General features: G+C 43.3%; 1 protein-coding gene across 1 annotated transcript in view; it reads left to right on the forward strand.

The window, feature by feature from the left end:
* The window catches only part of EPSTI1 (epithelial stromal interaction 1), a 149,178-nt gene extending 139,063 nt beyond the window's left edge, over positions 1-10,115 (forward strand). The window contains exons 11-13 of the mRNA XM_073580307.1: positions 3,116-3,177; positions 7,896-7,974; positions 8,924-10,115. Coding sequence (XP_073436408.1) covers positions 3,116-3,177; positions 7,896-7,941 — 108 coding nt within the window. The 3' untranslated portion in view covers positions 7,942-7,974; positions 8,924-10,115. The remainder of the gene's footprint in view (positions 1-3,115; positions 3,178-7,895; positions 7,975-8,923) is intronic.
* The last annotated feature ends 11,513 nt before the right edge of the window (positions 10,116-21,628 follow it).

Genomic DNA, 21,628 nt, shown 5'->3' on the forward strand with positions numbered 1-21,628 from the left:
TGTAGGAAAGTACTAGTATTAGAGGTGAGCAGATCAATCAATTTGCAGAGGATTGCGTTCAAGTCAAATTTCCTGAAATTCACAGTTTCATGCAAATTTAAAGATTTTGAGATTTGATTTGCTTTCAGCAAAAAAACTTGCCCAGCAGCATTTTCCACACTGCTGAAACATCAGATCAAAGAGCAGGCAAACGTCATTTTGCATACAAAATGCCCCGCAGCTATGACCTCTTGATGATTATCATACATTGTACAGGGGTGGTCAGTACCTGGGCCATTAGAGATCAGTGAGTTGTAGTAGAGCACAGTTTGTATGCCAGAATCATTTTCCAGCTCCAAAGTCACTGAGAAGTATTTGTCTCCTGTAGAGTGTTAGAGAGGTTCTCCCCTCTATCCCCCACATGCATTATACGAGCAATTACAAGCTTTTCAGTTGTTGTTGTTATTATTGTTATTAATACTTAGAGGGAAAAATTTGGCAAGATTAGCAAATTAGAATTTCAAAAGATCTGCTCATCTCTAGCTAGTATGTTACTGCAATATATGGTAGGGTAATCTATTTTGTCTTTAGACTATAAAGAAGGACAGCAAGAAAAAGTTAAACTAGTAGCTGCTAAACTTACTCCCTAACCTTCTAACAGTAAGAATTCTGTACTGAACATCTATCTGAAAAGGAAGTCTAGAGGCCTGTGAAGAGAGACCGGTCTGTCCATAGCACCCAGCTAACCAACACTCCTAATGATCACAAATAAAAAGTACAACTCATCAAGTGTCTTAGGCTAGTTTCACACTTGCTTTTTTTTGCAGCGCGTTTTTCCCGCAAAAAAACGCATTGAAAAAACGCATACAAACGTATACAGATGCTGCGTTTTTTTCAAGCATTTTTATGAGCATGCATGAAAAAAACGCAGCGTTTTTATGCGTTTGTATGCGTTTTTAGTGCGTTTTTACCGCGTTTGCGGTTTTTTCCAACATTAGGTGGCCCCTCACACTAACCCAAACCATGACTTTACTAACCCTAACCCTAACCCTAACCCTGACCCTAACCCTGACCCTAACCCTTAACCAAACCATACCCTGATCCTAACCCTGACCCTAACCCTGACCCTAACCCTAACCCTTAACCAAACCATACCCTAAGCCTAACCCTAACCCTGACCCTGACCCTAACCCTAACCCTTAACCAAACCATACCCTGATCCTAACCCTAACCCTGACCCTAACCCTAACCCTGACCCTAACCCTAACCCTAACCCTGACCCTGACCCTAACCCTAACCCTGACCCTGATCCTAACCCTAACCCTTAACCAAACCATACCCTGATCCTAACCCTGACCCTAACCCTAACCCTAAACCCCCTTAACTAACCCTAACTCTAACCCAAACCCCTAAATTCCATTGTCTAAACTAATGGTAAAAAAAAAACGCATGTGCAAAAAAACGCATACATAAGCATGCCAATGCGCACATATGCTCACCATAGACTTATAATGGGTGTCTTGCTGTAAAAAAACGCATTGCACGCGCATGCGTTTTTTTGAGGCAAGTCGGACGCCCAAAAAATGCAACAGGTTGCATTTTGTGCGCCCGAGCGCATACCGCAAAAAAACGCATGCGCGGAAAAACGCGTACAAACGCATGTGTGTGCGCACATAAGCGCATCCCATGCAAAGTATAGGAAAAAAAAACGCATGCGCTATTTAGCGCTAAAATACCGCGAAAAAAAACGCAAATGTGAAACCAGCCTTACAAAGGTCATCATCTGTATACTGACTTGGCCAATTGCAAGAAATGGATGGTGACAATATTCATATAAATTGAAAATACTGTAACTCGATCGTTTCAGTGCTCAATCAACACTAATTGTGACCATATAAAGTAAGTGGAGGAAAAAAAAACAACTGTCAGTCAGGGGATGATCATTTTATCTATAATCCAGTACTATGTATTTTAGATAATATGTAATTGTAGACCAATAAATCTATTTATTTTACTTACATATGTATGTAATGTGATATATTTTATTAATTATTTCAGTATAAATCTTCAAAGGAAGCCATGTAACTGGGACAGTCCATATAGATCACTATACACTTCACTATGAAATATTATTCACTTTCCTTTTGCAAAATTAGTCTATTTGTATTTTGACCTTGACATTTGTATCCGATGTTGATTTGGCAATAGCATATGCACTGCACCTGTAGAGGACTTTTTATGTCAATATTTAACACTTTAGATTACAATATCATTTAGCTTTTTGATTCATGTGAACATTTACTGTACTTAAAATTATAGCTTATATTTCAAGTTAGAAAAATCCACTTTTAAATACATAATAAACTGCCCCCGTAACTTTAAATGATTTTAATTATGTATTAAGTAAAATTATTTATGTGCTTTAATGTTGTTTTTCTCTTAAAAAATTACTTTTAAGTGATGCTTGTTATATACAAAAGAGGTAAGACTATTCCAGTGAGGCGTTGATTCCTCCAGACTAGTCCGGCCTTGGATCCTGTAATCACGAGAAGATGATTGACATCCTTCACACAATGACTTAATCAGTGGGCCACTGATAACTGTCCTGACTATCACATGACTTTCTGCCTGCCTGAGAATGCTCAGTGTGCCGACGGGGGGCGTACACTTGACTTCATTGTGCATTCCCAGGCAGGCAGAAAGTCACGTGCACAAAAAAGACTTGCGACGACTCGGTGATGAAATCAAGGTGTAGAGGATGTCAGTCGCACATTCGGGATTATAGAATCTGAGGTTGGACTAGTCTGGGAGAATCTATAACTCATATAACTAGCCCGGCTTTGAATCAATATATATTTTATACATCATGTGATGATACGCACCTCAGATCTAAAGCCATTTTCAAATATATCAAACATCCATTAGAATTTAAAGTTGTTGCGCAGAAGAAATTTCTAATTTTATAATCTGACCATTTATTATAATAAACTCACCAATATGTATTAGTCATTGCTGCCGTCAAATACTTACAGGCCGCGAAGTGGTGATGGTGGAAGCTGAAGGAAACTGATTGATTTTAGCTTTACTTCAACCTAATTGTGAGAATGGTTAATAGGCAAATATTTTGTTATTCTAGACTGAATTGTTACAAATGCGTGAAGAACAAAGAAGACTGTCTCAAGAGAAGGAACACAGGAGGTATAATGTTTCAAGACTTTTACTGTATAGTAGTTGTAAGCAGTGTGTACAATATATATTGTAACCACACCCACAGGTGAGATATGGATCACATGGGCTGGTCACATGGTCATGACCTCACTGCAGTTCCTGAACATTCAAAACCACACAGCCTTCATTAGGTATTCAGACACATACCCCTTGGGTGGGTATGTAGGTGACTGGACCCACCCATCTTTCCAAGTCACCTGTAAGCCTCCCAACATATAGCAAAACCCTCAGCAGTAGATCTGCTGAGCAAAACACACCCAGGATTCCATCACAGGGCCACCCACCTCTGCGATACATACCGCCCATTAATCACATGACCAGCCGCCATGCTACATATATAATACTAAAATATATAATCACTGCACTTATAGAGGTTAAATTTTTGCCTGTCCGTTCACCTATCACCTGTAATAAACGATTCACTTGAAGCAAACCTCTTCAACCTCTATGAGTGCAGTGATTATATATTCTACTATTTATGTGACCACCGGCACCGTTCACTAGCACCATCAGATCCACAAGAGTCGAGTGCTAGCCTTCTGCTCTTCTACATATACAATACTAACATGAAGTTTGCAGTCACGTGCAGGGGTGGATTAAGGGTAGCCAGGGTCCCGGGCTGTTCAGACTCTGTGGGCCCCCCGGTCATGTGACGGGGTCATGTGATGGGGTCGGGAAGTCACTAGTTTTCATGACGCATACGGTGCGTCAAGGGGCGGGAAGGGGTTAAATACTGAGGTAAAAAACTCAGCAAATACACAGCGTGTGCACAAGGCTTCACAAATACTGAGGTAAAAAACACCATATACTCAGCGTGTCCATGAGGCCTTACAAATACTGAGCGAAAAACTCACCAAATACTCAGCGTGTGCACGAGGCCTTATAAATACTGAGGTAAAAACTCACCAAATACTCAGCGTGTGCACGAGGCCTTACAAATACTAGAAGGCTTCCACCCAACATCTAGTCCTGACTCACCTGTACCTAACATCGAAACCAGCTAATAGTCTGCAATCACCTGCAGACCTGGACCCATGACCTGTCAGAAAAGTTACTTCACATGAGTCACACAGGAGCTTCTGCTTCATGAACTTCCCCAGATAGAAGAAGCAGCCTCCGATGTGCAGCCTGTGGTCGGATGCACAGGAAGAGACGCTCCTCATGACAGACTGTGCCCAACATGGCAGCAGAGGGATTAACACCACAGACAGGTCGCCGTCACCTTACACACTGGACACGACGCTGCATCTGGCGACGAACAAGCGCACATTGCGCAATGTTAGTCATATCCCAGATGTTCAGCATGTGGAGGACCAAGAGGGGACAAAAAAGACCCCAGGATTGGAACAGGAGCATGGGAAAGTGGACAGCGGTCGGAGGGGCAGGGTTTATATAGAGGCTGGAGTAAGTAAATATATATATATATATACACACACATATTACTACATTCCAAAGACATACTGATAGGGAATTTAGATTGTGAGCCCCATCAGGGACAGTGATGATAATGTGTGCAAACTCTAAAGTGCTGCAGAATATGTTAGCGCTATATAAAAATAAAGATTATTATTATTATTATTATTATTATTATTACATGTGGGTAGCGCACACATGCACAATCCTCAGGTTGCATAACTTTCAACTGGTCAAAACATTTCTCTCAGTAGGCCAAGAAAGAAATGTGGCAGGAATAAAGTACATAGTATCATGTGTGAGGCAGAGGTGACAAGACCCGCCATCTCGTGCCCACCTTACTAGAGGTGCCCACTGCCCACATATAGCAAAATTGATGGAAACAGACTTCCACTATGATGATTGGTTACCAGCCCCTGGCCCCACCCATTTTGCAACTAGTCACACCCATGTCCACACCCCAACCACAACCATTTAGCACTGCTGATCACACTGACTGGTACTGAGGGCACAGTGGCTGGCATTATGGGCACAGTGGCTGGTACTGTGGCACACTGGTACTGAGGAAAAGAAAGAAAGAACAGAGAGAGAAAAAAGAAAACAAAGAGAGAGAAAGAAAGGAGAGAGAATGAAAGGAGAGAAAGAAAGAACAGAGAGAAAGAAAGAAGAAAGAAAGAGAGAAACAGAGAGAAAGAAAGAAAAGAGAGAAAGAAAGGGGACAGAAAAAAGAACAGAGAGAGAAAAAAAGAAAGAAAGGGGAAAGAAAGAAAGAACATAGAGGGAGAGAGAAAGAAAGAAAGAGGGGAAAGAAAGGTCAGAGAGCGAAAGAAAGAGAAAGAAAGAACAGAGAGAGAAAGAAAGAGGGGAAAGAAAGAACAGAGAGAAGATTCTATAAAGATACTATAGCAGCCCGGCTCCCATTGTAATGCCCACCTGAGCCTCCTGGTGCAGGACATATCATGATCCACTCACATGGCCAACATCCTCGAGTCCAAGGCGATCCCGCTGTCGGAGGACACGGTGATGGATCTGAAGAATTCCCTGAAGTGCCTCCATGGTTCCGTCACAATCTCCTCCTGAAATTACCTCATTTCCGGTCAGCTTCCAGCACGTCACTTCCAATGGAACGTCGCGTGCGAGTTTTCAAGTGCTCCACGGGGCTCCGCCATGTACTCCTGTGTCCACGGGAAAAGTAAGCTCCCGGTCGGCACAGTGGGGCAGACTCTCAAAATCTGGGACGGTTGGGAGGTGTGAATGCTCCCCATAATACACCTTGTACACGCATGGCTCCGCACACCTCATACACACACGGCTCTGCTTTGTATGCCTCGTACACACATGGCTCCGCTCCGTACACCTCACACACACATGACTCCACTCAGTACACACATGGCTCCACTCCGTAAACCTTGTGCACATGCGGCTTTGCTCCATACACCTCGTACACACGCAACTCCTCTTCGTAAACACATGGCTCAGCTCCGTACACTTTGTACACATAGGGCTCCGTTCCGTACACCTCTTACACGCGCGGCTGCGCTCCGTACACCTCGTACACACACGCGGCTTCGCTCCGTACACCTCGTACATGCGCGGCTCCGCACAACTCGTACACACGCGGCTCTGCTCTGCACACCTCATACACACTCCACTCCGCACACCTCACACATGCGTGGCTCCGCTCCGCACACCTCATACACACGCGGCTCCACACACCTCATACACACACCGCTCCGCACACCTCATACACGCGCGACTCCGATCTGCACACCTCGTACACACTCCGCTCCGCACACCTCACACATGCGCAGCTCCGCTCCGCACACCTCGTAACGCTCCGCACACATCATACATGCTCCACTCCGCACACCTCGTACACTCTCCGCTCTGCACAACTCGCACATGCGCGGCTCCGCTCCGTACAACTCGCGCATGCGCAGCTCCGCTCCGTACACCTCGAGCACACTCGGCTCCACTCCATACACCTCACGCACGCATGGCTCCGCTTCGTACACCTCACATACGTGCGGCTCCGCTTTGCACACCTCGCACACGCGCGGCTTTGCTCCGTACTCGCACACACATGGCTCCGCTCCGTACACCTCGCACACACAGCTCTGCTACATCCTCCCTGTAAACCCCTCCTGACCCCACACATACTTCCCTCATCCAGCACGATGACAACCTGCACAGCAGAGTCCTGCATACAATACATCGAGGGCTGTGCCCACAGGACCTGTGATGAGGTCACAAGAGGGGAGGAGTCAGGGGTCACATGATCAGGGGTCTCGGACTGAAGCCTCTGATCATGTGACCCCCTGACTCCTCCCCTTTGACCTCATCACATGTCCTGTGCTCACAGAGCGGGGATTTATGAGTGAGAGGCAGCGGCTGCAGTGGCCGGTGGGCTTGTCTGGGAGGGCGAGGATGGCGTCGGTAAATGGGGGGCTGTGGCGCTATGGAGGAGGATCATAGTGGGGCAATTTACCCTGGGCTGGGGGGCCCCCCACACCACTGGGCCCTGGACTACCGCCCAGATTGACCTCATTATAATCCGCCACTGGTCACATGCGGTATGGGTTATTATTAGGATGTTGCATGAGCAGCAGTTCTGCTGTTTATATGTTAATGTGCACAGAATCCAATATTATATTTTACTGAATTGGTAGTTATGCCAATCACTGCTTATATATTTCCATTATATATTCATTTATAAAAGCTTTGCATTGCTGCTTGATATTCCTGCTATTATTGTGTAACATGAACTATATGACACTATATGGCAGAAATTCAAACAGACTCTTCCAAATGCAAAAGATTTATTAAGAGACATTCCTTTTAATAGGTTAGATGCAATTCTCATCATATTTTCCAACTTCAATGCAAAACAATACAACATTATTAACAAATTAGTGTTTACTGCTACTTTTGTAATCGATAATATGCCTATTATTCAAATTCACTATAAATTAATATTCCTATATTCAATCCTTTTTTATCGCCTCTATTTTTCTATCTCAAAGCTTTCAAAAACACTTTAAAGCAGAAAAACAGACTGAAGTCATTATTTTTAGCTTTTTGAGCAGAATTTATTCCGCCTGCCACCAAGTGTTTGTGGTATTTATCTTGTGTTCAGCATTCAGCAGTGTATACAAAAACATACTATATCTTACATTTTGATGGTGCTGTCACCAAAAACCAGGTAAATGCATGTATTTAGTATTACAAAAAGGTACTTTAAATGTCTAACGGCATGTTGTTCTTCTATTTTAAAGAGTAAATAAAGCTTTCCTGGACAGATTTCAAAATCAAAATGCTTGACAACACGGTTATTCTGGAGAGTTGAGAACATGGGTGAGATTCAGATAAAGCTTGTAGTATTCTTCCCTGCAATTCTATTTTTAATTTTTTAAGCAAGTATGAACCTTCCGAACATTTATTCTTAAATCCAATACTAATAAATTTAAATGATAAACCGTTTGTTCTCCAGGTAGCTAAGCCACTGCCTCTGCTCTCCACACAGACAATATATGAATGCTCGGCCAAGTGTTAATGTGTATGGGAGAATTGGGAAGATAGTTGAGATGATTCGCATGACCCAGTCCATCTGCCAGGTCAGTTATCTCTGCCTACTGGACATAATCCATGAGAACCTCTTCTTATGTGTCTCTTCTTTTGGTCAGCTGACCTGGCACAACATCATCATTGCAGCGAAATGCACATGTGATGTTGCGACAGTCCAGCTAATCAAAAGAAGTGTCTCGGACACCATGAAGTAAGAGGCTGTTCTCATGTCTCATGTGATCATGTCCAATGGCCACAGATTACTGACCTAACGAAAGGACTGGGTCATGCAAATCGATTCACACTAATTCTAATGGGCACCTCTTATGTTCCACTACTGCGTACACAAAAGTCAAAATGGAACTTACTTGTCCAATTTGGTGAAAATCAATGTTGCTTTACATAGTGCTTGTGGCATATGAAGCATCTTTCCATTAGTTCTGAATTATTGTCACAAAGGAAAAGAAAACTAAGAAATTTTATGCACTTTGATTAAAGTAAAAAAATAGTTGGAAGCTTTTCTGTGTATCAATCTGCCCCATTTTGTTACTACACCAGAAACCTATGCTTTCATGAATGAGTGAAGAATAAAATTGTATCTATTCATTGCATAAATTAAATTATCTAATTGCAAATTGTTTTTATCTAAAATAAAAGAGATGTCCAGTTGTATTGTGATTTGCTTGAGCGCAACATTAGTTACAGTTAGTAATTACAAAACTGTTTCCTTTTCTTCAAGGCTCAGAGTTCATTTGAGAAGAGATGTCCACATAAAGTCAAACAAAGCTGGTTTCTATTGGATATTCTAAGTGAACATTCAACAAACTGAAAAGACAATGATCCAAACTTTAGAATATTTTCTAATCAAAAGCAGTGGATTACATAACTAACGGTGCTGGTTTTATAGTATAATCTTGTGTAAGTCACTCCTAGGAGTATTTTGTTATTGGTGTAGGGTTGTATCATTTCTCCAATTGTTAGAGGTTTTTTTCCTATTGGGTTAAGAACTTACAGGCAGGCTGTCTCTACCAGCTCAGGCAGTGACTTTCCTACTTCTTTTGGCCACAAAACAAAGAAACTATTTCTCTCCCACTTCGACTTTGTTCTGTCGAGGGAACGCCACTGTCGATGTCATGCGGATTGACAGTCGGCTGCCCACAGTTTGTAAGTTGGGAATCGGCTGTCAATTGACATCACATCGGCAGGGACCCCGTTGACAAAGCCGAGCGGAAATGAAGAAGCTGCTCTGTTGATGGGAAGTCACCAGAAGGAGAATCGCCGGCAGAAGTGATCCAAGACCGCTTTAAACCCTAACAGATTGTTGCAGGGCAGAACAAGCAGCATTAGTAACTACTTGCCTGTAAGTTCTTAACCCCATAGGGAGAAAAAACGTAAGTCCTGGATAACCACTTTATTGTTTACAATATATTTTTGTTATAAATGTAAGAGACTTTACCAATTATAATAGATATTTCAAATTTCCAGTATGTGCACAAATGTTGAGTTTGTTTTCTATTGTAATTTTACCAATGCTGTGACAGACTAAACCTATATGGACACTTTCAGTATTTTCAGAGATAAAATCTGTATTTTATATCACCTCAAAGCCTATTCCTTGTGGATATGTATGAAAATATGTGATAAAGCACCAAAGCAGATAATTCTAATTAAATACCCTGCTGCTCCAGTGTTGATGCCACCACAATCCACCTCAGCTGAGAATTGTATTTTTTAGACATTTTTTTCTCCTATTACATTTGTTGCTCCTAGATCTTTTAAGTCCAGTTCAAGATCCCACAAATTATCTTAAAAAAATCTAGCAATTAATCATTTCTCAGTGATGTCTGTAAAAAGCTATAAAATCACACTTTGCTCACATATGTTAAGCTTAATTCTAAATAAAATGCTTTGGGTATTTCTATATGAAGTTACCTTAAAAGTTTTGAAGGTTGTCATTCCTTATATGTTGTGCTGCTACTGTGATAAGTTTTACAAATATTAAGCTTTTTTTTTTTTACAGCACTTTTTGTTATTTGTAAATCCGTAATTTTTTTTTTTTTTTATTTCATGCAATCATCTAATGCCGGATTTTTATTATTTACATATTCATGAATCACAATATTGTTAAGGAAAAACCATTTTTGTTTAGATGATGGGGAGAAAGCTCGCAGTGGCTGGATGCAACACTGGAGACTGCTGGATGTAAACATTGAAAATAGCTGATCTATGCACCTTCATTCAATATACAGCAGCTGCTACCGGGTAACTTTTGCATTTTCATGCCAGTCTTCCACAGCCCTGCCAAAATAGGTATAGTTGGGGTGGTACAGGGGCATGACTCCACAGTTCATTTAATTTATTACAAGCTATTGCATTCCCTATGCTAGAAATCTTACTGCAGTCCATGACTAGTGTAAGATTTATGGCATAGTACATGGAGGCACACACCACTTGTTAGATACTGCTAATTATTTTAGAGGCATGCACCTCTTAATAAATCAGAAGAGTATGACTCCAACATGCCCCTTCATCAAGACCGATAAGAAAATCATGTCTTCTATGGACTGATAAAATACTTGCCTACTGCCATAAGAAATAATTTATCATCATAAAATATAAAAGGGGGATAGGGTACATTCTTGGTATTTTTGGATGAAAATTTGCAGCAATAGTACACAATTAACCCTCATACAAGCTATTGGACTATGATATAATGAGAGTACCTTTTCTATAAATTTTATTCCCAAGCCTACCTGATGGGAATAGCCATCCAAAAAACATCAAAGGACATGGTCAAATGCCTTCTCCATGTCTATGGAGCGGAAGTACATTTGAAAGGCATTGGTCCTCGAGTGCGCCATTGTTAAGAGTGTCTGGTATTGTCCCTATCCTCATGTCTTTGGATAAAACCCACCTAATCAGTGTGAACAACCAATGTAGGGCAGGTACAAAACTGTTAGCTAGGGTTTGGAGAACAGTTTAATGTTTACATCGATCAATGATATAGGCCAGAAGTAGCTTTCAGCCTTCTGAAGTAAGAGGAGAAGCAGGTAGCCTGAGGATGCTGATACTGTTAAAGTTGCAGATTGAGGCAGTTCATGGCCAGATTGGCATTGGTCCCGAGACCAGCAAGAAGTCGCCACTTTGGTCACCCCAGACTGCTGTCTGAGGCAGGATATTCATCTTGCCTCATGGCAGAAGTGGCCATGATTATCTATTATACTAACAAAGCATTTTGTTCTAAAGCACCTGTTGTTAGAACTCAGTCTTGTGTTGTAGATGTGTTAGGAGTCTTAGTGGGCCCTCTGTGAGACCTTAAAGGGGTGCTCCGAAGGCAAAAATATTTTCATTTTAAATAAATTTAGTGTCATAATCTAAACTATTTTCTAATATGCTTGCATTAAAAATTCCCTATCCTTCCCTAACTACACTATCTTAACGACTTTTCTTTTTTTCTCCCTACTTCCTTTTTGATGACATTTCATTTGAGATTCCCAGTGCATGCTCGGGTACTCAGCTGAAGTGTTATCAGCCGAGGCCACAGTCTCTCCTGAAGCCACTGTCCCCTCTCTGAACTGAAGCATCATCAGTGAGGCTTGTTTCAGGGGCTGGGCTAGTCCCTGCATGCGGTGCATTTCATCAAAGCGTTATTACAAAAGAAGTAGAAATAAAAATAGAAAAGCAGTTAAATAGTGTAGTTAGGGAACGGTAGCAAATTTTTAATGCAAGTATATTAGAAAATATTTTAGATTATGGAACTAAACAGATAGGGATTTAGAATGAAAATTACTTTGGCCTTCAGACCACCCCTTTAATGCTAAGCTGACATAAATATTAGGAATGCAACTTTACATCAGTTTGAAACCAGATCAATAATTGATCGTTCTATGCAAATAGACTTTCATTGTTCTCAGCAGCACATGTCCTGTTTACACGGGTTGATGTGCTTCCAAGAATGATGATTTTTAAACAAGTTAAAAAATAATTTCACCCAATAAACAAGTGTTTTGCTTTTTCATCTGGTGATTGGCAGCCTGTTACACTGCTGCTTATCGGGAAGTGCACTTTCCTAGGAATGCTCGTTCATAATAGTGTTGAAGGACTCTTGCTTTCAGCTGTAAGTTTAGCTAGAACAAACATTAATAACGACCTGACCCGAACATCCACTACATCCATTTCCTCACCTGTTATGGGTTTGCAGGCTTAGATGTTGATGACAAGTTGCTCTTGACGATGTATACTTTGTACCTTTTTAAAAGTGGATGGGAATAGTGAAACTGGCCCTCATTTCCACTACATAACTTATTCTCAGCCCTGTTCTGAAAAAGCCAGCTTCTCCACCATGACAGAAGATCAGCTCTCCACCCTTCTGTCAAGATCATACCTCACCACTTGTGCCCTCGACCCACTCCCGTCCCACCTCATCCTAACTTGGCCACAGTCCTCATCCCATCTCTAACACACCTATTCAACCTTTCACTTACAAATGGTGTCTTTCCCTCATCCTTCAAACATGCCTCAATCACACCCATCCTCAAAAAGCCCTCCCTTGACCCATCCTCTGTGTCTAACTATCGCCCGATATCTCTTCTCCCTTACGCCTCAAAACTACTGGAACAGCATGTATATCTTGAACTGTCGTCCCACCTCTCCTCCTGTTCCCTCTTTGACCGGTTACAATCTGGCTTCCGACAGCATCACTCAACTGAAACTGCCCTAACTAAAGTCACTAACGACTTACTAACTGCCAAGAGCAAGCGACACTACTCTGTCCTCCTTCTCCTGGACCTGTCCTCTGCCTTCGACACCGTAGACCATTCCCTCCTGCTACAGATTCTCTCATCTCTTGGCATCACAGACTTGGCCCTATCCTGGATCTCATCATACCTAATGGACCGTACATTCACTGTCTCCCTCTCACACACCACCTCCTCACCTCGCCCCCTGTCTGTCGGTGTTCCCTAAGGCTCTGTCCTAGGACCCCTACTATTCTCCATCTATACCTTCGGCTTGGGACAGCTCATAGAATCCCACGGTTTGCAGTATCACCTCTATGCCAATGACACGCAGATCTACCTATCTGGACCCGACCTCGCCTCCTTACTGACTGACATCCCACAATGTCTGTCTGCTATCTCAGCCTTCTTCTCTGCTCGCTTTCTCAAACTGAACATGGACAAAACAGAATTCATCATCTTTTCCCCATCTCACTCTACACCTCCCCCAGACCTATCCATCAATGTCAACGGCTGCTCTCTTTCCCCAGTCCCGCATGCCCGATGCCTTGGGGTGATCCTCGACTCTGCGCTCTCTTTCAAACCACATATCCAAGCCCTCGCCTCCTACTGCCGCCTCAAACTCAAAAATATTTCCTGGATCTGCTCATTCCTCAACCACGAAACCACAAAAACACTAGTGCACGCTCTTATTATCTCCTGCCTCGACTACTGCAACCACCTACTCTCTGGCCTCCCCTCTAGCACTCTAGCACCGCTCCAGTCCATCCTACACTCTGCCACCCGACTAATCCACCTGTCTCTGCGCTATTCCCCAGCCTCCCCCCTATGCCAGGCCCTTCACTGGCTTCCTATTGCCCAGAGGATCCAATTCAAAACCCTAACCATGACATACAAAGCCATCCACAACCTGTCTCCTCCATACATCTGTGACATGGTCTCTAGGTACCTACCCGCATGCAACCTTCGATCGTCCCAAGATCTCCTTCTCTACTCCCCCCTTATATCTTCTTCCCACAACCGCATACAAGACTTCTCCCGTGCTTCCCCCATACTCTGGAACTCCCTACCGCAACACATCAGACTCTCACCATCAACGGAAACCTTCAAGAAGAACCTGAAGACCCACCTGTTCCGACAAGCCTACAGCCTGCAATGATCCTCGGTCTACTGAACCACCGCACGACCTGCTCTACCCTCTCCCACTGTATCCTCACCCATCCCTGTAGACTGTGAGCCATCGCGGGCAGGGTCCCCTCTCCTTATGTACTTGTGTGTCCCTTGTCCCTTGTCTTACACTTATATATTACTCTTGTATATATTACACTTGTCTATATTTCCCCTTTTCACATGTAAAGCGCCATGGAATAAATGGCGCTATATAAATGCATAATAATAATAATAGTAATAATAATTATTCTTCTTGCAAAGTCATTTTTTTTCTGAAGCTTGTACATATATTGCATGATCATTGCCCAACTATAACAGACACCATTTTGCTCATATGCTTTAGGGTGTGTGCACACATAAGCGTTTTTTTCATGTTTTTTAAGCGTTTTACTGGCAAAAACGAAGCATCCCATTCATTTGAATGAATTCTGCACTTTTTGTGCATATTGATGCCTTTTTTTTCCGCGAAAAAACGCATCGCGGTAAAAAATGGAGCATGCTCATTAATTTCGTGGAAAATTCCGCATTTCTTACTATATTCCATGAGACTGGGGATGCTCCGGAAAAAATTGCAGCAAAAACGTGCAAAAATCGCAGCTTTTTTGTCAGGAATTTTCTGAATACGTGGGTACATAGCCTTAATGTATATCTTGATCTGGTTACAGAATGTGTCAAAAATTAATTACTGATACTAGGGCAAGTTAAAAATAACAATTCATATTAGGATGCAAACACTTCAAAATATTATATTGTAAGTGTGTCATAGTAAAAATGTCTTAAGAATGCTGTCAACTCTTCATACGAAAGGCATCAAGCTAGCGATTTTCTTCAACCCTGTGCACAGTATCATTTAAAGCAGGACACACAGGTGCTAAATGCTAGTACTCTACACACCTACTGTGTTATTCTGTGTTTTGTGTTTTTACTAACAGCTGCTCTCCAGACATGCTTATTGAAGTAAAATATGAAAAATAGTTTAAAAGGTTTGGTATTTCTGCTTTTAAACATTAGGGGAAGCAGCTGCTGAAATTTGCCATGAAAACCTAGTGTCCAACTAGCAAAACATTATGACTGCAGTACATGTGGGCGGGGTGTGATCACATGCGTGTGACGTCACTCTTCACTTTCCCTTCTGGGTGTTTGCTAAGGGACAAGAGAGGATGAAGTTCAGGATCACAGTGAGGCATTTTGTTGGTGACCGCAAAGTGATACTGTCTAGAGATGGGCGAACCCAAACAGTAAAGTTCGGCGTCCATAGCAAACACTTACTGTTTGGGAACAGACCCCGAACACGGACCTCACCAGGAAGTCCATGTTACTGCTCAGGTTTTGTCCCCGAACACTGACTGTTTTTTGTGCTGTCTTGTGCATGAGAGCGCGACAAACACCGCTTCTGATCGGTAAAATCATCACCACAGGTCAGACAGCCGTGTTTCCCATGATGTCAAATGACATGGGTTCCCCTGTATTTTTGATAACCAGCCAGGCAAAACTGACAGCTGGGGGCTGCAACCTTCATCTGTCAGCTTCAGCAAAGCTGGTTATCAAGAACAGAGGGGTCCCCACTCCGATTTTTTTAATCAAGTGAATGGGGTTCGGGTCCGGGTATTGTTCTGATACCGAACCCAAATTTTTTGTAACTGTTAAGCCGGACCCAAACTTCCAGGTGTCCACCCATCTCTAATACTGACAAGTAGACTGTCACCAAGGATGGACATCAGCACCGATTATGTTAGTGCTGCTTGCTGTATTATAAGCTAGTGTTAGATACGTGGAGTGTATCATGTGCTGCAATTAGATACTCTTAGAGTAACACATGCTCTGATTAGATACAGTGCTAAATGTAGTTTATCACATGGTGAGATTAGATATTGAGCTCAGTGGGGGGTATCAAACAGGATGGGATTAGATATGCAGTATTTACTGTATGTAAGATGTGACCCTGCTCCATCCAATTCTATAGGAGCAGTGGTGTAATGTGTGACACTGCTCCGTCCACTTCTATGGGAGCAGTGGTATAATGTGGGACCCTGCTCTGTCCACTAGAATTGACACATCACATTAAATGCAGATATTCACCTGGGACCTCCACTTCCTGACACCTCCTCCCTTTAGCAGCTCCTATCATTGCATGCATTGAGCATTTTGTGCGATGACAGGGGGAAAGTGAAGCCCACAGAATAAGCTCTGGGCTACGACAAAATGGCTGCTATCTCCTCCCACAGCTGTGACCTTGGCAGCCCCGATTGGGTGCCTAGGTCACAGCTAGAGACTGGAGAAGCAGCCTAATGCAAGAGATGTGGTCGTCGTCCGACTGCAGGCTCTTATGCCCAGGGGCTGTCGTATTTGAGGTGTGTAAGGCCTCTTTCACACTTCCATTTTTTACAATCAGTCAAAATCCGCCAGGATTTGAAAAAAACGGATCCGCAAATTTTTTTTGCGGATCCGTTTTTTTCCCCATTGACTTTCATTATAGGCGGATCTTGACGGATTGCCGTCCGTTGCATCCGTTTTTGTGCGGATCCGCCATAATGTTGCTGTCTGTCAACATCCTCAAAGAATTCCAAACGGAGCTTGCAACGTTTTTTTGGCCGGCGGATCCTCCAGACACTGATTTAACCCGAAATTCTGTCTGGGTGCCGGACAAAAAAAATTCTATCTCTCTCTCTCCTTCCCGGCCAGCGGTTCCTTTAAATTTCCTCATTTTGCGGATCCGTCAAAAAATGGATCCTGTGGCATCCGTTCACATCAGTTAAGAACGGATCCGCATGTCCGCCTTTTTGGCGGATTTTATCTGACGTAAAAAACTGAAGTGTGAAAGAGGCCTTAGGCTGGAGTCACACTAACCTGCGCAAAATACGGTCAGTATTTTACATGCGTAATACGGATGACAGACCCCTAAACAGTGCTCTGTATGTCATCCGTAATCAAGGTGTGGTCGCGTATTTTGCGCATGTCTGCATCCGTATGTAATCCGTATGGCATCCGTATGGTGAGATTTTCTCGCAGGCTTGCAAAATGGACATATAATGGAACCCTATGACAGTTTTAATAAAGAAATGAAAGAATAGATATAGACACATAGAATGCATATATATATATATATATATATATATGTATTCTATGTGTCTATATCTATTCTTTCATTTCTTTATTAAACCTGTCAGTCTGAGTTTACTGTATAGCGCACTGAATTGCCGGCTTTGCTAAAAGACACCGGGTGCGTATTTCTCGCAAGTCACACGTGTGGTCCGTGTGTAATCCGTATTTTTTGCGCACCCATAGACTTGCATTGGCGTACTACGGGCGTAGTACGCTGACAATCGCAGCATGCTGCGAGTGGCACGGAGCGTAGGATACTGAGGAGAATTATACGCCTGGTGCGAGTGACCCCATAGAAAATCATTTGTCCGTGTCTAATGCGTACTTTTTGCGCCTCTCACTCTCCCGTATTCCTCGCCAGTGTGACCGCGGCCTTAGGGTCATGCTCAGACACTTACACACCTCTAAATGAAAATGGCAACCCCCAGTGGCTGAAGTAAAAATAGATAAATAAAAAACTATTAAAGTAGTTCATTTACTTCTGTATTAAAATAATAGATTTTATAATCAATAATTTAATTAATACAAAAATAAAATTATCTTTAAACACTTTTGCTTTCAACTATATGTTTTGCTGAAACGACTAAGTTGGGAATGAACTGACCAGGAAAACTAGTCAAGGGGGAGGGTCCACATCAGCTTCTCATGAATCACCAGACAACAGGGGCATAACTACCACGGTCACAGCAGTTGCCACTGCGACCGGGCCCGGGGGGAGTCAGGGACCCGGCAGGTCAGACCATGATATCTCCCAACCATCCCAATTCTCGTGGGACAGTCCCGTTTTTGATCCCCCCCGCGTCCCACCCGGGATTCTATTCTTCCTGCACTGCACTGAGCTGCCATGCCCCCCCCATGTACCCCATCCTCGCCCTCCCAGATAGACCCACTGCAGCCTCCCACAGCCTGCAATGATGTCCTAGGCTGTTCTTTTCTGTCACAGGAGGAGAGGAGTCAGGGGTCACACGATCAGGGGCCTCCATGTCTGCACTCTGCAGGACTCTGCTGTGCTGGTTGTCATGGTGCTGGATGAGGTAAAGTTTCTGTGTGTGGTTAGGAGGGGTTTACAGGGAGGATGTAGCAGAGCTGTGTGTGTACAAGGTGTACAGAGCAGAACCATGTGTGTACGAGGTGTATGGAGCGCAGCCATGTGTGTACGAGGTGAGTGGAGCCGTGTGTGCACATGGTGTAAGGAGCGGAGCCACGTGTGTATGAGGTGTACGGAGCGGAGCGGTGTGTGTACGAGGTGTACGGGGTGGAGTCGCGTGTGTATGAGGTGTACGGGGCGGAGCCGCATGTGTATGAGGTGTACGGAGCGGAGCCGCATGTGTACGAGGTGTACAGGGCGGAGCCACGTGTGTACGAGATGTACGGAGCAGAGCCACGTGTGTAAGAGGTGTAGGGGGCGGAGCCGTGTGTGTACGAGGTGTACAGGGCGGAGCCACGTGTGTACAAGGTGTACGGAGCAGAGCCATGTGTGTAAGAGGTGTACGGGGCGGAGCCGAGTGTGTACGAGGTTTACAGAGCGGAGCCGCGTGTGTACGAGGTGGACGGAGAGAAGCCGCGTGTGAACGAGGTGTACAGAGCAGAGCCGGGTGTGTACGAGGTGTATGGAGCGGAGATGTGCATGTATTTTGTCATGGGGGGCCCATTTGAAAGTTCGCTCCGGGGCCCATAAGTTTGTAGTTATGCCACTGCCAGACAGGTTTGTTTTGTCTACTTCATATGGCAGGTAATGTATATATTTGGCACAATATTATTCTTGAGAATTAGAGGATTATTTTAAGTGTAACATATTCAACCACATTAGATTTCCAAGAAAAAGAACTAACCAAATTAACCTGTTAGTGACAGAGCCAGTTTGGTACTTAATGACTAAGCCAATTTTTACAATTCTGACCACTGTCACTTTATGAGGTTATAGCTCTGGAACGCTTCAATGGATCCCACTGATTATGAGACTGTTTTTTCATGACATATTGCACTACATGTTAGTGGTAAAATTTCTATGATATGACTTGCATTTATTTATGGAAAAATGGAAATTGGCAAAAATGTATAAAATTTTGCAATTGTCAAACTTTTAATTTTTGTACACTTAAATCAGAGACTCATATCGCACAAAATAGTTAATAAATAACATTTCCCACATGTCTACTTTACATTAGCACAATTTTGGAAGCATAATTTTTTTTGTCAGGACGTTGTAAGGGTTAAAACTTGACCAGCGATTTCTCAGTTTTCCAACAAAATTTACAAAACCATTTTTTTAGGGACCACCTCACATTTCAAGTGAGTTTGTGGGGTCAATATAACAGGAAATACCCAAAAGTGACAGCATTCTTCAAAATGGACCCCTCAAGCTGCACAAAACCACATTCAAGAAGTTTATTAACCCTTCAGGTGCTTCACAAGAGCTAAAGCAATGTGGAAGGAAAAAAATGGACATTTTACTTTTTTCACAAATAATTTACTTTGGAATCAAACTTTTTTTATTTTCACAAGGGTATCAGGAGAAAGTGGACGACAAAATTTGTTGTGCAATTTTTCATGAGTACACTGATACACCATATGTGGTTGAAATCCACTGTTAGGGCGCATGGCTCAGAAGGAAGGGAGCACCATTTGACTTTTTGAATGCAAAATTGGCTGTAATCAATGATGGGCACCATGTCACATTTGGAGACCCCCTGATGTACCTAAACAATGGAAACTCCCCAATTCTGACTCCAACTCTAACACAGCCCTAACCCCAACCCTTACCCTAATCCCAACCCTAACCATATCCCTAACATCAACACCACAACCCTAACCCCAACACAACCCTAACCCCAACCCTAGCCACAATCCTAACCTCAATCCTATCCTTAGCCCAACCCTAACCCTAGCTCTAACCCTACCCCTAACCCTAGCAAAACCCTAACTCTAGCTTTAACTCCAACCTTAACCCTAGCCCCAACTCTAACTCTAGTCCCAAGCCTAACCCTAGCCCCAACCCTAACCCTATCCCCAACCCTAACTCTAGCCCAACCCTAACCCTAGCTCTATCCCTAGCCCCAACCATAACCTCAGCCAACCCTAACCCTGGCTCTAACCAAAACCCTAGCCCAAACCCTAACCCCTGCCCCAACTCTAGCACCATAAGCCTAGCTATAACCTTAACCCTAATGGAATAATTTAAAAAAATACATTTTCTTTATTTTATTATTTTCACCTAACTAAGGGGGTGATAAAGGTAGGTTCGATTTACGATTTGTTTTTATTTTGATCACTGAGATAAGGTCTCTCACAGTGATCAAAATGAACCAACAGGAAAAATTTATTGTTGCCGGGTGCCGACTGGCAGATCTCAGCAGGCGCACTACACATGTACCCGCCATTTTCTTCCTGGAAGAAGACTCCAAGGGCCGGGGGACACAGCCGAAGGGACCGGGGTACACTGGAGGTACTGGAGGGGCCCAGGGGACCCCATTTCTCTCTCCTCTGATGTGCTAGATCATATCAGAAGAGATAGAAATAAATAGAAAATCGGATTCTTTTTTGCGGTCGCTGTTATTCCGTGAATAACAGTGATCGCAACACTGAGGTCGGTAAAAACTGGCTCGAATCCCGGAGACCTCGGAGATTTTCCGATGTTGGGGGGTGTTCTATAACCTTATTTCTCAGTGCCGTTAAAAAGCAATGCTGAGGAATAAGTATCCTTAACTGCTGCTGTTAAAAGGCGTATTGGCGGTCGTTAAAAGGTTAATGTTGCTTTCATGCTATCTATTTCCCTTATACTATCCACTAGCGGAAGAGCCCCGGCATTGCCTGGGCATAGTAACCAACAAACTATAATGATTATATTGCACATAAGAACCATGCATCTAATCCTATCCTGTGTGATACTGACTGCTGAGCTGTGTATCTAATCCTATCCTGTGTGATACTGCCTGCTGAGCCATGTGTCTAATCCTCTCCTGTGTGATACTGACTGCTGAGCTGTGTATCTAATCCTATCCTGTGTGATACTGACTGCTGAGCCGTGTATCCAATCCTATCCTGTGTGATACTGGGCTCCCCCTGCAGTCTGTGTCAGAGGGTGGTCTGCGTTGGCACGGTAATAAATTGTGTTATTTCCAGCTTTACAGAAGGGCAATAACACCATAGAAATGATAAGAATAATAGGGCTCAGTTACCACAACTGCCTACAAAGAAAACTGTTGCTGATAGCAACCAATCACAGCTCATTTTTCATCTTTTAAACAGCTCTGGAACAGCGTGGCGAGTTTTGAGTGGCGACTTTTGTGTTTCGACTTTTATGTGGCGAGGTTGGTGTATGTGTGGTGAAATGTGTGCTGAGGGTGGTATATGTGTTGAAGCACGTGGTAGTGTGTGGCACATTTTGTGTGTGTTCATATCCCCGTGTATCAGGGCCCCACCTTAGCAACTGTACG

Source organism: Dendrobates tinctorius, unplaced genomic scaffold, assembly GCF_039654945.1.
Source record: "Dendrobates tinctorius isolate UK_male_01 unplaced genomic scaffold, ASM3965494v1 ptg000064l, whole genome shotgun sequence".
Lineage (NCBI taxonomy): Eukaryota > Metazoa > Chordata > Amphibia > Anura > Dendrobatidae > Dendrobates > Dendrobates tinctorius.